General features: G+C 34.1%; 3 protein-coding genes across 4 annotated transcripts; 1 reads left to right on the plus strand and 2 right to left on the minus strand.

The window, feature by feature from the left end:
- Positions 1–2,146: 2,146 nt before the first annotated feature.
- Positions 2,147–3,518, plus strand: LOC140812186 (trans-resveratrol di-O-methyltransferase-like). Its single transcript, XM_073170402.1, has 2 exons — positions 2,147–2,952; positions 3,159–3,518. Exons 1-2 carry the CDS (start codon positions 2,173–2,175, stop codon positions 3,459–3,461), a joined length of 1,083 nt encoding a protein of 360 aa, XP_073026503.1. The 5' UTR covers positions 2,147–2,172; the 3' UTR covers positions 3,462–3,518.
- Positions 3,519–5,111: 1,593 nt separating this feature from the next.
- On the minus strand, positions 5,112–6,774 carry LOC140812984 (uncharacterized). Its single transcript, XM_073171374.1, has 2 exons — positions 6,614–6,774; positions 5,112–6,486 (listed from the first exon to the last, which is right to left on the minus strand). Exons 1-2 carry the CDS (start codon positions 6,771–6,773, stop codon positions 5,216–5,218), a joined length of 1,431 nt encoding a protein of 476 aa, XP_073027475.1. The 5' UTR covers position 6,774; the 3' UTR covers positions 5,112–5,215.
- Positions 6,775–8,825: 2,051 nt separating this feature from the next.
- On the minus strand, positions 8,826–13,959 carry LOC140812314 (uncharacterized). 2 transcript variants are annotated; one of them, XM_073170555.1, is made up of 9 exons: positions 13,809–13,959; positions 13,151–13,368; positions 13,006–13,065; positions 12,215–12,382; positions 11,301–11,367; positions 10,551–10,765; positions 10,412–10,445; positions 9,874–9,992; positions 8,826–9,150 (listed from the first exon to the last, which is right to left on the minus strand). In XM_073170555.1, the coding sequence occupies exons 2-9, from the start codon at positions 13,361–13,363 to the stop codon at positions 9,034–9,036; spliced, it is 993 nt and encodes a 330-aa protein (XP_073026656.1). In that variant the 5' UTR covers positions 13,364–13,368; positions 13,809–13,959; the 3' UTR covers positions 8,826–9,033. The 2 variants fall into 2 exon arrangements, with proteins under 2 accessions (XP_073026656.1, XP_073026655.1); XM_073170554.1 differs by having other exon boundaries at positions 13,151–13,395; positions 13,809–13,954.
- Between the last annotated feature and the right edge of the window lie 1,699 nt (positions 13,960–15,658).

The following is a 15,658-nucleotide window of genomic DNA, read 5'->3' on the forward strand; positions in this document are numbered from 1 at the left end:
GATCTTTATTTTTAAAATATTTTAAATGAAGAAAAATTGAAAACGAGTGGTATTTATTGAACAAATATCTATTAAGATTGTTTAAGATGAGCACTGAAGGTCAAAAGATAAGCCCGACTATAGTTTTCAATTACCGTGAAACTAAAATTAAACTAATTCATTTTCTTGGTTTTAATTCCAAAATCAGAACTAGAATAGGGGACATATGGTTCAGTTCCGGTTCCCAGAAATAAGGAACCTCAACCACATGAAACCGGTATTAGAATCATAAATTAATTTAAAATTTTAATATCTTTTATATATATAGATACTTTAAATTATATAATTAAACTATTTAATCTTTACATATTAAATTTTGACTTCTTATATTTATTTATTTTTAAATAAAACTAAGTATTAACATTATTTCATGATATCATTATTAAACAATTAGTTTCATCGTTTGTATTGTTAACTTTTTGCTTTAAATTTAAACGAATAAATTTTCGTTCAAACCATAACCGAAACTATTATAAATCTGAATCGGAACCCTATCTAAGTTGTTTGGTTTTGATTTCACTTTAACTAAAACTTCGGTCCAAAAATACAAATTCACCTTGGCTCATAAATGATCGATTGTATGAAATCATATTTGAATACATGAGAAAAGGTGTTACATCGAATGTTGATGGGAGTCATTTCTTTGACCCACGATAATCACTCTAGAAACCAGTATAATTACTCCAGTATTATTGATTTCACTTGAATGGTAGCAATTTATCATTTTTCCTCTCATGATACATCATATTGAATTATTATATTGTTACATTATGGTTCGGATTGTTATAAGAAGTAAGTTAAACTTATATCATCATTAAGTACTAAAAGAATTAACCTCTATTATTATTTCTTTTATTGTAAATGCCCAAATTTCGAAGTACCAGAGTCTGAACCATAAGAACTAGAAAAATGAAAAGTATTATAGAATGATCTTGTGTGTTTTCCTATATAATTTGAAATATGTACCTTACTATATCTAAAGTGATGGTTGTCATGTTAATATGTTAGCTGGTAATTATATAAAAAGTTCAAACGTTTCCGCTTCTCATAGTACTTATAAATATTTATAAGTCGGTGTCCACAACATTAAAAAAATGTAGAAACAAAGATGTTGAAAAGACTGTTTTATATCATGAAAAATAATAAATAAAAATAATAAAATATGAAATTATGAGTTATTAAGATAAATGAAAGAGAATTTAAAACAATTATATGTTTTAAAAAATGTTATGTATGTATGTATAAGAAAATTTAATTTATTAATGCACATGTGCAACTAACTATATTAATCATATTAACGTCAAAAAAAAAAAACATTACATTATTTCATTTCAATAGTTAATTTTAGCAAAACAATATGTTTTTAGGTGCAAAGCCCATCTTTTTTCCTATCATTATAAATAAGCAAAGAACAAGACTAATTCTCCAGCTACCTCTATATCAAGTACTAGTTGACTCGAACAGCGCCACTCATTTTCACGTATATATTATTATATAACAAGAAGATATTTTATGTGCGTCGTGAATCATATCATATATATACAATTATACATTATACCAATCAAACTTAAATATAGTTTTAAAAATTATATATCATCATTACATTTTTAGTTGGACAAGAAATCTAGAAATTTGACTTTGAGCATGATACACAACTTCCCTCGTTTTAATTATCTTTGGGTAAACATCTATTCTTTTTATTATTATTAGATCAGATAACGTATTTTTATGGTGGTATTTTCATATTGCTATAATTCGCTGTCAATTCAGATTTTGTGCCTCATTTTAACATTGTTTGATCACTACAACAAAAATGACTTTCCACAGCGCATATGGGCTTTCCGCAGCGCGCATTGTACGCTGCAAAGTTGTAAGCCGTTGAAAGTTCAAGATTATCCGCGGCGTACACGTACACTATGTTAATGCTATTATTCACGGCGTGCATATGTACGTTGTTAATACAACTATCTATTGCACGCCGTGAAAAGTAGTATTCGCGGCGTGCTTTTAATGCACGTTGTTGATAACGTGCTGCGGAAAATCATTTTTCTTGTAGTGTCGTGTATATATATATATATATATATAGTTTATGTTAGCTAATGTATTCCTTACCATTTAGTGTTAAATGATTAAATGGCACTGCCCGGTGAAATAATAGAGTCGACTCATGAGCTTCTTAATGCCCATGCTCAAGTTTGGAATCACATCTTCAAATTCATACTGCCCATGTCCCTAAAATGTGCGGTTCAATTAAATATACCAGATATCATCAAAAATCATGGCAAGCCAATCACCCTTTCTGAATTAATCAGTGCTCTCCCCATCAACAAAGCCAAATCCCAATATATTCATCGTATAATGCGAGTTTTGGTCCACTACAAATTCTTTATCAAAGTTGATATCAAGGACGAAAACGAACAAAACGAGAGTTATTGGCTAACACCGTCCTCTAATTTCCTTTTGAAAGACTCACCCTTATGTGTTACCCCTTATTTGCTACTTGTACTCGACCCAACTCTGATGAAGCCATGGAATAGTATGAGTGAATGGTTGGCAGATGATCGTGTAACAGCGACTGAAACGACGCATGGTTTGAAGTTCTGGGAGCTAGCAAAGACAATTACCAACCTGAATGAGCTGTTCAATGAAGCCATGGCGGGTGATACAAGGTTCGTGAGCCATGTGATGCTTAAAGATTGTGAGAAGTTGTTCGAGGGAGTGGAATCTTTGGTCGATGTAGGAGGTGGAACGGGGACGATGGCTAAAGCTATTGCTGATGCATTCCCTGAGATGAAGTGCACAGTTCTTGATCTCCCACATGTTGTTTCTGGCTTGGAGGGGGTCAGTAACTTGAACTATGTTGGGGGAGACATGTTCCAGGCGATTCCTACTGCTGATGTTGTTTTACTAAAGGTATCTCCAATACTCTTATATTATACATAATTATGAGGTTTTTAATGGGATCAAACCAATCAAATTATCTGTTGAGATTGGCATGTGACAAACAGGACCAAATGAAAACATAATTTTCCCAATTTCCTTTTTTTTGTTAAAAAATATTTGACCGAGAGAATATTCATATGTTTTAACAATATCCGTATGATACAAACAATTAACAGTGGATATTACACAACTGGAACGACGAAGGTTGCATCAAAATATTAAAGAAATGCAGAGATGCAATGCCCAGAAAGGAGAGGGGAGGAAAGGTAATAATAATCGACATAGTTTTGGGGTATAAGGAAGAAAACGATACAGTAAAAGAAGATCAACTCTTCTTTGACATCGGAATGATGGTTTATTTAAATGGAAAAGAAAGAAGTGAGAAAGAATGGGAGAAGTTGTTTCTTGACGCTGGATTCAGCAGCTACAAGATTACTCCTGCATTAGGTGTGAGATCTATTATTGAAGTTTATCCTTGAATCTAATACAGTGTATATTTGGTTCCGAATAATAAATGAATAATTCATATTTGTTTGTCCATAGTTTCCATTAATTCATTGGATGGTTGGTTCGATTTGCATAATTCAGTGTTCACAAATACATAAACGTTCATTTAACCTTGCCAAGAATCCTATAAAACCCACCTTAAATTCATCTAGAGTATTCCAACAACTTGATCACAAAACCTGAGTATTACCACAAAGACTAACATTCATCATAAAGTAGCGATAATGGGATTCCTGTCAAACGCCAGAATTGATTTGTTTTTCCTTTTTTTTTTTTTGCAGATTTCCTCCGACAAAACCTGCCTCATTTTAGTAACTAAATTACCAGTGAGCAAGAACCGGTCTTCATCATAATTTTCTCCCACCATTTTCGCATTAACCCTAAAACCCATCTAAATCACATCTCCGACAATTCCAATCAATCAAACCATTTCACCCAAGTACACACTTGGCCCCTTCTCAATTTACTACCATGAACACCAACTTTTTTTGTTGTAAGATGTTAATATTCCTTACAACGTTAACATTAGGCATGATCATGGTTGAGCCAATATCATCCAACATGCAAGGTCCTAAAACATACGGTACTCATGCACGGATACTACATAAATGTGATGAAGATGTTGGCGATTGTACTCACACATATGATGAAGAACTAGATGTGGGATTCGATGATAGCCGGCGAATTTTAGCACAATCGCGCTATATAAGCTATGGCGCGTTACAAAGGAACAATGTTCCTTGCAATGTTAGAGGAAATTCTTACTACAATTGCAACTCGCATCAACAGGCGAATCCGTATAACCGAGGTTGCACCCAGATCACGCACTGCGCTAGGAATAACCATTGAAGATACATGTGGATTCGATCAGATTTTTGTTTTTCAAATTTTGATTGTGAAAATGCATGGTTAGTTTATATGTATTTCGATTTTGTCTGAACATTAAGTGAAGGGATTAACTAGCTAATCTACCGTTTATTGTGAAGCTGCATGGTTTATTTTGGTCTATTTGCTTATATTGTCACGCCCCACCTTCACTCTGAGGTTCTCGATTTCCAAATATAAAATTTTTCTGGTCTTTATAGAATTTTTTTCAGAAAAAAATGGTACCGAGGAGTTATATTCATGATCAGGACTGAATAATAGAAAATTGTGCTTTTATGTTATTTGGTATGATAAAACCTTATTAAATTTTTCCCGAATTAATTTGCATATTTGTACTTGTCATAATTTAAATCTAGTTTCTATCTATTCATGTTATATTTGTATGTCAATAATTAATTTTTGCTGCATGTTGTGTCCTCGTTTTGACAACAACAGAGCACGACACTAACTTCTGATACACACAATATATTAATGTACGTTCATGATCAACCGGTCTTTCAACAATTAATAGTTAGTACTCTCACTTAATATTAATTATTAAGTTTCTAATGTAATTTAAATGTTTTGGTCATTTGATTTTCACGAAAAAGAAAGATGATTCATTTGATTGGTGACAATGGATAACAAAGAACAGTTCTATTAGCAGGACGAAATTGTTTCATTGATTAAGCTTTAAAAAAAACAACCAACAATAAGGTGGTAAATCAATTTAAAAAAAAAAACTTTGAACGGAAAACGGAGATCGAACTCCAATTGACAAACTGATGTAAATTCATCAAATTAAAAACATGGAAATTAATTACGGTAACCGCCGAACTGAAGAACCCTGGAGCAGAGAAAATTAAGCACTAGAATCTGATGCAGATATTGCGAGAGCATTGTTCGGAGGAGGGTTTGCATGCGGCGGTGCAGGGTGGTGTTTCTCCACTGCGGGCTCAGGAGCATCATTTTTATTCTTCGGAGATGGTGACGAAGGTGTTGGAGCTTTCTTAGATGAAGATGATGGTGGAGAATGAGACGGGGCTTTGGCAGATGGATTTTGTGAGTGGGTTGGAGCTGCAGCAGGAGCTTTCTTGGGTGAAGATGGTGATGGAGAATGAGGCGATGGAACAGCTGGCGGCGGAGCTTTCTTGGGCGCAGATGATGGTTGAGAACGAGACGGTGGTACCACTGGCTGTGCGTGTAATGGGGTCTTAGCTGGAGCCTGAGTAGGAGCTTTCTTGGGCGAAGAAGGTGGTTGAGAATGAGATGGAGGTACCGCTGACGGGGCGTGTGGGGATTTAGCTGAAGCTCCTGTTGGAGATTTAGCAGGAGCTTTATTGGGTGACGATGCTGTTTGGGGATGACAGGGTGATATCGCTGGCGGCTGGTGTGATGGGCTTATGGCAGATGGAGTTGGAGCTTTTTTGTCCGAGGATTGTGACGGGGAATGAGACGGTGGCACTATTGGTGGGGCGTGTGTTGGGACTTTGGCTGATGGAGTTGGAGCTTGGGCAGGAGCTTTCTTGGGTGAAGATGGCGTTTGAGAATGAGAGGGTGATGCCACTGGCGGTGCGCGGGATTTGGTTTTGGCTGATGGAGTTGGAGCTTGAGTAGGAGCTCTCTTGGGTGAAGATGATGGTTGAGAAAGCGAGGGTGATAACACTGGCGGCACGTGTGAGGGGGGTTTGGCTGATGAAGTTGGAGCTTGAGCAGGAGCTCCCTTGGGCGGGGAGTGTTTTGGGGTTTTGGCCGATGGAGATGGAGAAGGGGTCTTGGCTGCGGGGGCTTTGGAAGGTGCTGGCGAATGATGAGTTGGAGCCAGTGTAGGTGGTATCACCGTTGGCACATGAGTGGGAGGCTTCGCCGCAGGTGAAGGAGAGGGCAGAGGAAGCGGTGGAGCCGTGTGGTTCATGTTGCCTCGGCGATCCGAAAGGACTTGAACAATAAGCTTCTGACCTTTCTCACAGTGTTGTGCATGGCCACTAATAAAGAAGAACAACCCCGATCTTGTCAACTTGAACTTCGTGTTTCCATCCTTGAAAAGTTTAATGGGATCATCTTTGTTGCATCTTTTGTAATCTTTTTTGCTTACAACAAGGACCGAATCGCCTCCTTTCTTATATTTGAACACTGCATGCAAAAAAATTATATACATATTTAATTATGCACATATAGTGACGTCTAGCACGAATATAATTAAGACGATTACAAATATATACATACATATTTGCATGTGTATGTATTAGGAGCTACATACCGAGGATGTCATTGATTTGGAAACGATTTCTTTTAGCCCAATGGTTGTACGATTCATCGGACGGATCAATAACCCAACCTTCGTCTTCACCAACATAGAATGTACTAGCATGAGATGAACACAAAAACGCCATTGAAATTGCTACCCCAAAGCTCATCATCCAAAACGCCATTGATGATAATAATAATAATAATAATAATAATAATAATAATAATAATAATAATAATAATAATAATAATAATAATAATAATAATAATGTTATTAGAATATCCAAATTGCAATCGCAAAGAGAACGAACGCTAGCTTAAAGGGTTGCTGATGTGAAATGTGTTCTCTTGGCCTATTTATATTCATCGGATAGCGTATTTATTGCAAGACTTTTGGCCTTCTATTTTCGACGTTATTTTATGGGATTTAATTTAATTTATTTATGTTTAAAATAAATATTAAATAGCGGTTGTAAACTGGCAACATAATGTGATATAAATGTGCGTAATGTCAAATTTAAAATAAGTATAATCAAACTTTAATCAACTATTTTTTAAAGAAAATAATTATATCAGAAATACTTATTTTCTCAGATAAATTGTTGACCAAATTATAAACTCGAGGAGGTTTTTTTTAAAAAAAAAAAAATTGACCAAGACACCCACGGCTTAAAATCTAATAAAACCTGCGGTCTTCTTTTCTTTGAACCGATGGTCTTCTCTCTTTACTACTAATTAATAATACTTAATACATTGCTATGTGCTCCTTGAATAATCACTAATGTACGTGTGACTAGAAGTGGTCAAAGGATTGGGATGTTTTCTATATTCTCCCTGATTATTATATTTAGAATAATTATTTCTCTTAAAAATGATTATTTTCTTGAATGTCTAGTTAATTATCACAAAACTCTCGTAAGATACTTTTATGTACGGGTCAATTTCGTGTGAAATGGATATGTTATTAGACTTGATTCATGAAAAAATATTATTTTTATATATCAAAATATTATTTTTCTTTTTAAATATGGATCGGTTTGTTCTCACATGTATAAATTTATAAGACCGTCTATTCATTAATTATAATTTGACTTAGAGAGAGGAGGATATTATTTAGGTATATACCACAATACAACGGAAAATATTTATTGTAATTATTTTTCCAGTTAAATATCATAAATATTAAATATATCTGACTTACAATAAGAAAACCCTATCATTATATGTTTTACCTTAAACACTCATTCTTCTTCTTAAAATACGGAAAACCCTAAAATGTTCAGATGCATTACTTTGTTACTAATTAACTTAAATGCTAAATAAATAAAGTATTAATTATTTTCTTTTTCACATTTTAATCCTCTCTTTAAATAATTATATTTTGTCATACATTATTTATTTTCCTTTAACTTAACAGAATGCATAATATATATGACCAAAAGTTAATTGATGAAAACAATGAATCGAAACTATATTCTTTCTAAATCACGTTAACATATTGTTAACGTCAAGCGCTTACTATCAGATCAAAAGTTATAATGGTTAGTCAAGGTATAATTATATTTTTTTATACTTGTGGCAGTACAGAATGCATATATTTGGATGTTAATGAGTTGGACTGTTAGATTCATGAGTGTGAGGAAGGTGCATGTCTACATGCTGTATTGTCTCATTTCCATTAGATACCAGTCTTATAATTTCTCTATCATCAGGTCATATCTCCAGTAGAGACAATATTACTCGTTAATATCTGACGTCATTGTTTTACGGTTCATCTAGCCAACCAGATCAAACGACGCAATATCAACAACTCGATGCATGAAAACTTCCCAGAATGTCATTCATCTCAGTACTACTCTCACTCATTTTAACATTAACACAAATAAATATGACAAACATATTCAATTACTTCCATGAATTAATTACATAAATTTTTTATTTTAAAATACACCAATTTCTATGTTGATATAAAAAGATCAATTTAGTTTACATAAAATAATTATATAGATATTTTATTAATATTTATATCAAAAAAATCAGGATAATTAGACTAGACGTGTATATTCGCCGTGAACACTGAATACAAATTGGTATCCATTTCGAAAATATTAATTGTACTAAAATTCTTCGTACATATTTTCCATTTAACATAGTAAAAAAAGGTAATTCACATGTTTGACGTTTCATAGTTTGTATCAAAAGACGAGGAATGCCACACACTGTCAAATTATGAACTAATGAATATTTAACATAATAGCTTCAATAACATTATTTTTGTTTGATCACCACATTTGTATTGGAGTACCCTATCCTACCAATCATTATAGGATACTTTGAAATGGTTTACAAAATACACAACTTTACCAAGTACACTGGGTTAATTACTCGAGCAAACTGAGATACAGATTTGGGGTAATTACTCGAAATCTTTTGTTACTTCCGCTGAAGCTTAAACCTTGAAACGGGTTTGGAGGTCGGTGCACCAGCCAGATCTGCAGTTGAATTCGTTCTGATGTTATGAGTATGCTCTACAATTGAACCAGTAAAGGCCTGTACCAGAATAAAGAAACAAACATTATCAGTAGAGTAGCTTGCTTTGACAGTATGACTGTAATGGAGATGTGCTTGGATTAAACAATGGGCAGGATAGGAAGAAGCATTATGAAATAGATTCACAATGTCATGTCTTGTTTAAAACAAAACGCAAGTGCCGCTGACAAGAGGTAACAGATCATCAAGAATCATTCAATTGCAAGTGACAGAGAAGTAGTCAACCCAAGTTCTTAAGTTGACTTTCTAATTCAACACTAGATCAACTCCAAATATATAAGAAAAACAAGGTTTTGTTTCTCTCACTTAGCATGGAGATTGTCTCCACATTTCGTTTGCACGTTGATATAAACTAGTATAGTTGTAAAATTTACAATTGCCTCATGCTATATCTTGACGAAGGTTTTGACTGTCTCACAAGTCACGACCATCCAAAGCTATAGATGGTATGGGATAGGTTGTTAAACCACAAGTTCCAAAATGTTACAGAGGTTTGTAACAGAGGATCTCAGACCATGAAAAACACTTTTTTACGATCCTTATCCTGCAGACAACCACTTATAGAACTTAAAAGTTGCAGTTCCAGCGGAACCAAAGGTTGACAGAGCAGCAATCTCATTCACCAATACCATGTGACCCGTTGATCAAAAACACCAAGAAATTGATGGGAAACTCAATAAAGACCAGGATTTCATTGGTACAAAGATAATAAACAAAACATACCATGTTACTGGCAGTAAGAGGAACTTGAAATTTCTCCTTTACTTCAGGATCCTCTGAGGCCTTGCTCACCACACTGCTGTTGACAGATGGATAACTCCCACGCGAAGAGCCATCTAAGCCTACAGGAGCAGAGTAGAGTTCAAATAGCCAAAAAAACTAGTCAAGACAATCAATATGGGGCTGAAATACATATCTATTGTTAGAAAGGCCAACTGTTGTCCACATTTTATCTTGGTGACTTCACTTATGCCAGTAAAAAGGAAAACAATAGACTCAGCTTTGATCATTCTGAAGTTATCGTGGATCCAATCATCCAGATGCTTTTTAACATTTTTAAATACTCAATCTATCTAATAAATTTGACCCAGGTTTCCATGGCAAGCTACTGTTTTCTGGTCAGGGTGAGGGCAATCAAAAGGACAGCTATGAAAATAATGGAGTAAATGATTGTACTCATGATCCGGGTAGCAAGGTGAAAGTTACTTTAGAAGCCAAAAGAACGGGCTTAGCAATGCGTATTGATTAGGTATAAATATACCTTTAGACACCGGCGGTACCTCTGGAGTTTGAGCCTGAATAAAAAAAAACAATGAATGGAATCATACACTATTACACAAGGGCTTAGCAAGCATGTTGATTAGGTCACTAGTACAACCTAAGGCATCATTCACTTGTACCTGTGAACTTCTAACTTGGTCGATAGAAAATGGACTGATACTGTCATCTAGCACCTTTGGTATCTGCTCATCCTCCTCATATTCATTGGCTTTTTCCGCTTCTTCCTCTTCTTTTTCTAGTTCAGCAATTCGTGAGAATATGCGTGCATATTCTTCATCTTCAACTTCAGCTTTTGTATCATCCTCCTCGATGAAACCGGTAAAAGATTTATCCTCTGATATTTGAGAAACAACGAATCATGATCTATAACCTCCAAATCATCAAAATTAAAATGTGCCAATTCTCAGAAAAAGCACAGGATTGCAGCATAACAATGTGCATTTTTTGATACTTAAAACTCCGGTTCTTGAAAAAAAAATGCTTTTCTGTATTTTGAAAAAATATTACACCATGATTAAATATGCTTCTTCAGTTATATTTCCTACCAATCTCACCGCACAGGGTGTAGAAAAAAAATTGCTGCTTTTCACATCAATAGCTATTACTAAGAATACAGACCAGGCTACAACAATAATTGTTTCTGGCACCAACAACATAATAAGAATCAATACAAATAAGCAAGTTTGAATTTCCCATTTCCTTTCGCTGGATAAATACAAGGCAAAACAAAAGCTTCAGTTTAAAAGAAGGAGAGATGTGAAAATACATTGAACCTTACAAAAAAAAGTAACATGTGAACAATTGTAGTCACCCAGCTCAATAGCTTCATTGTAAAGCAAGAAAACAATTTTAGATAAAATAGAACCTGCCTGCTCTATGTAATGTCTCAGAAGAACCTTCTTCTTCATAATCTTCCCTTATATCTACTAGACCCTCCTATCAAACATTTCATCAAAAGAATAAGAATCTAAGGTAAGCAAACAAGGGGGAGAATAATGAATTCGTGAAACTCAAAATTAACATGTCCATAGACCATGAATGCACATTTACGATTAATAACTATGTACAGATTTGCAAGTAAATAATTAGTTAATGAAAGCATTTAAATTAAGAAACAAGTCAGGGTTAAAATTGAGTATGGTCTAATTAATATACATGTAGGCAAAAGCATTTGGATCAACTTCGACAAACTAGCTCAATAAAATTCATACAATAAAAGTTTATATTAAATGCAGTACATGTCAGGATCTTTCTTTGCAAAAAAAAACATCGTCAGTCATTTTTGAACCAATGATGATCCAGGTTAGGAAGTCCCCGCAGATGCTGATAGGTAATCGCAGATTTCAAACCCATCCTAACCTTCAAGCGAATTTTTGTTCATCATCATTCTATGAAACAAATAACAAATCTAGAGAGTAACCCAAGTGGAACTCAAAAAATTACATATCACTCACCATGAGAAAGGGTGAGAAGGCACAATGCGCCAACACCAATTACACAACATAATTTACAGATTGTTCTAGAGACTATTTAATCTTTGATTTATCATGCATCCATACGTAACTTTGCCTGTAGGAAGCAAACGTAAAGTAAAACTTAATCTTTCTTTAGCTTTTGGGACAATTTAACACTTTGTTTAAACGTGCACGAAAAACACTAATACTATCTATCTAATGATCCTTTCTCTGCAGTTTTCAGAACTACCAGAGGTCATATTCCCAAACCAGAGAACAAGAGAAGATGAAATTAAAAAAAATATTTGTGAACAAAGTTAACAGCTTACTGCTGACTCAGAAGCTGTAGCACCAAAGAATGAAGCCTCAGTCATTAGGTCCTCCATAATAGCCTTGAGAGACTCAACTTGAGTCTCCAAGGCCTTGCCTCGTCTTTTCAAAATCTCAGCTGTCTGCTTGGAAGTCCTATCAGCATAGTAACCTTCTCCTAAGAGAACCTGAGGACCGGACAAAAAGTATTTTACTTGCTTTTATTATGAAAAGTTCTGATGATCTTCTTGAATATTGATTTTTCAACATCCATCGGCTAAAGAATAGTGATATCAAGTTTTGTACATCAACGTAAGTGTTTTAACTCCAAAGAAACATAAATGCATCTCCAAGGAAAAAAATGCTTTGATTTAGTACAGAAGCAGAATAATTTTAAATGAATTTCAGTTTTTTATATAATGATGCAAAATTTGAACATAAAATCCACCAAGTTCATAACAAATCCAACAAAAGTCGTCGTCAAACACACACAAGGCTAAATACTGTTTGATGTCAGTGATTTTTTTCAAAAATCAATTTGCGTCACATTTAATAAAGTTACACAAAATGCTCCCAAAAATGACAGATCATGGTTAAATAAAAGTTCTCCAGTTTAATTCAAGCAAGAAGAGCATTAGATACTATGAATTTGGCAAAAATTTAGGTCAGAATTTCACCCTTCAATTAGTAGCTTTATCGATTAAATCACACTTTTATGTAAAGACAATTTAGCAGGTGAATAGCCCATGCCCTACAGAAGAATATGTGTTATAATCCCAAAAACTATAGTAGTTACGTTCAAATGTATTACCAAAAACTCATTGGTGTGAATCAATCGACCAGGAAAAAATGCTGCCTTTCCAAAAGGAACCTAAAAACCAAGACAGAAACACTGCTATGTCATACATGGGGCACATAAATTCATATAAAAAATCCAAAGATAAAACTTCATTCACCATGATATGGTGGCTGATTTCGTCTGGAAGTTTCTGTACAAGGTTTATGAGGTTCACGTTATCGTTGATGAAACCCTTGAGTTGGCTTAGCTGCTGTTTGCGTTCAGCAATCGTCTCCTCCACCAGTTTTGTGGCTTTCTGAGCTTCCTCCGCCGGGAAAAGGGACGATAGTGCCGTCACGATCCCCTTCCTCTCCGATGGTCTCGAGTCCATGTAACCTTTAAACAATGCCGCCGGTTTAGGGCCTATACAAACCTCAAGTAGAACTAACGATTTCAAGCTCGAATTTTTGGTAATTTTAATCGATTCTGAATGATTATACAATGGAGTAAAACAAAAACACTCCAACACTTCTAGAAATCAAAATCAACCGAAATTTGAGTTGGCAGTCAAACTGGGGTTTACGCTGGGAGAGAGCAGAGTGCTCATCAATAAAATACTACACAAGATTAAAGAAAAAATCATAGCTTAATGAAGCTATGATTAATGACTATGTACACAAAATTGACGTTTTTTGAAAAAACCATAGCTTAATGATGATTTTTAATCAACCTGTAAAGTAAATAAATTAATCAAAATACTACGCAAAATTTCATAAATAAAATATTACATAAAAAATTAAATATTAAATTTTCTGTAAAAAAAACTCTTTAAAAACCTGACGTGCACGAACATATGCAGATGCACTTCACGTTGGAAGATCACACCGATGAGCAAATCCACGAAATTAATACGAAAAAATGTTAGTACAAAGTAAAAAAACCGAAACTTTGAAAAAATTGATAGAGTTTCCTACTACCCGAGAAGAAAGGCGAAAATCGCTTAAGAAAATGCTCGCGAACCTCGGTATACATAGAATTATAGCGACAGTTTTTGAAAAACCCGTCGCTATTAGCAATCGGTTTTAAGTTTAACTGTCGCCAATTACGACGGTTTTGTGAAATAGGTCGCAGGTGGAATCGGCGACGGTTTACGCACAACCGTCGCTTAAAATTACTGTCGCTATATAAAAATAACAGGTCTATGGGCCGGAGTTTTCAAAGCTCGGTCCTCAAAAATTAAGGCCTGGGTTGTATGGACTATTATATGGGCTTCCATAGACAACCCCGATCCCTGAATTATATATACAAATAAATAAAGTTTGTTTTCAAAAATTAAAAATAAAGAACCATTTATTAAGTTTTCTCATGAGAGAAACAAAGATTTGGTGTCATTGACTATTTTCTTTGTCTATATATAAAGCAAGTTTTCAATACTTATAGCCCAATGGATAAAAAATTATTTACTAACCAGAAGGTCTTAAAATCAACTGAGTGTATTTTATATAACAACTCTCATTCCATCACTAGTAATATATAAGATAAAAACTTATGTAAGACGGTTTCACGGATCGTATTTTGTTAGACGGATTTTTTATTTAGGTTACCCATGAAAAAAGTACTATTTTTTATGCTAAGAATATTACTTTTTATTGTGAATATCCGTAAGGTTGACCTGTCTCACATATAAAAATTCGTGAGACCGTCTCACAAGATATTTACTCAATATATAATAGGCCGGTGTGTCAACCCCGGTCCCTCCAAAATATATAATCGAAAAGACCCTATGACCAAATACCAAATTTTGTAGGGGTGTCAAAATGCGACACGACCCGTCAACCCGACACGACTCAACACGAAAAAAATCAGGTTCGGGTTGGGGTTTTTCGGGTTCGGGTTGGGTTCGGGTTTTGTGGATTCGGGTTAGTGCCATGTTAGGCGGATTTCGGGTTGGTCGGGTTGGGTCGCGGGTTGACCTGCAAACTTTTTTTTTTGAAAATATTATCCTATATTTTTATATATTGTATGTTTGAACAAAATTAATTGTATATTTATATGATAAATTTTATCATTTAATATTTATTTTGCATATTTTATTTTTTAACAATTTTTTATTTGATTTAGTAAATATACTTTTAATTTTCTACAATTAAACTTTCAAATTTAAATCGAAAATTTTGTTAGTATGTGTTTAAATTAAAATATTATTATCATTTTTATTTTTTTGAATTTTTTTCATTAAATTTTTTAAAAAAATTTAAAAAAATTAAAAAAAATCGGGTTAGGTGCATTAGACGGGTTGAGTTGGGTTATACGGGTTCGTGTTCGGGTTGGGGGTTTTCGGGTTGCTTCGGGTTCGGGTTGGGTTCGGGTTGAAAAAAATAAAAATAATTTCACGAGTTGACCCGAAACCCGACCCAACCCACCCACCCGATTGACACCCGATATATATATATATAGTGCAATTGTTAATATTACAATAATATATAACCCTGAATATTCTCTCATGTTTATTGTTACATGCTATAAATAATACAATAAACATGAGAGAATATTCAGGATTATATATTATTATTGCACTATATATATATATATATATGCACTATATATATATATATATATATATATTCATTTCTTCAAAGAGTAGATATTTCATCTCCAATGACAAAATCAAATAATAGCATTTATT

The sequence above is a fragment of the Primulina eburnea genome, chromosome 14, assembly GCF_022965805.1.
Source record: "Primulina eburnea isolate SZY01 chromosome 14, ASM2296580v1, whole genome shotgun sequence".
NCBI classification, from domain to species: Eukaryota; Viridiplantae; Streptophyta; class Magnoliopsida; order Lamiales; family Gesneriaceae; genus Primulina; species Primulina eburnea.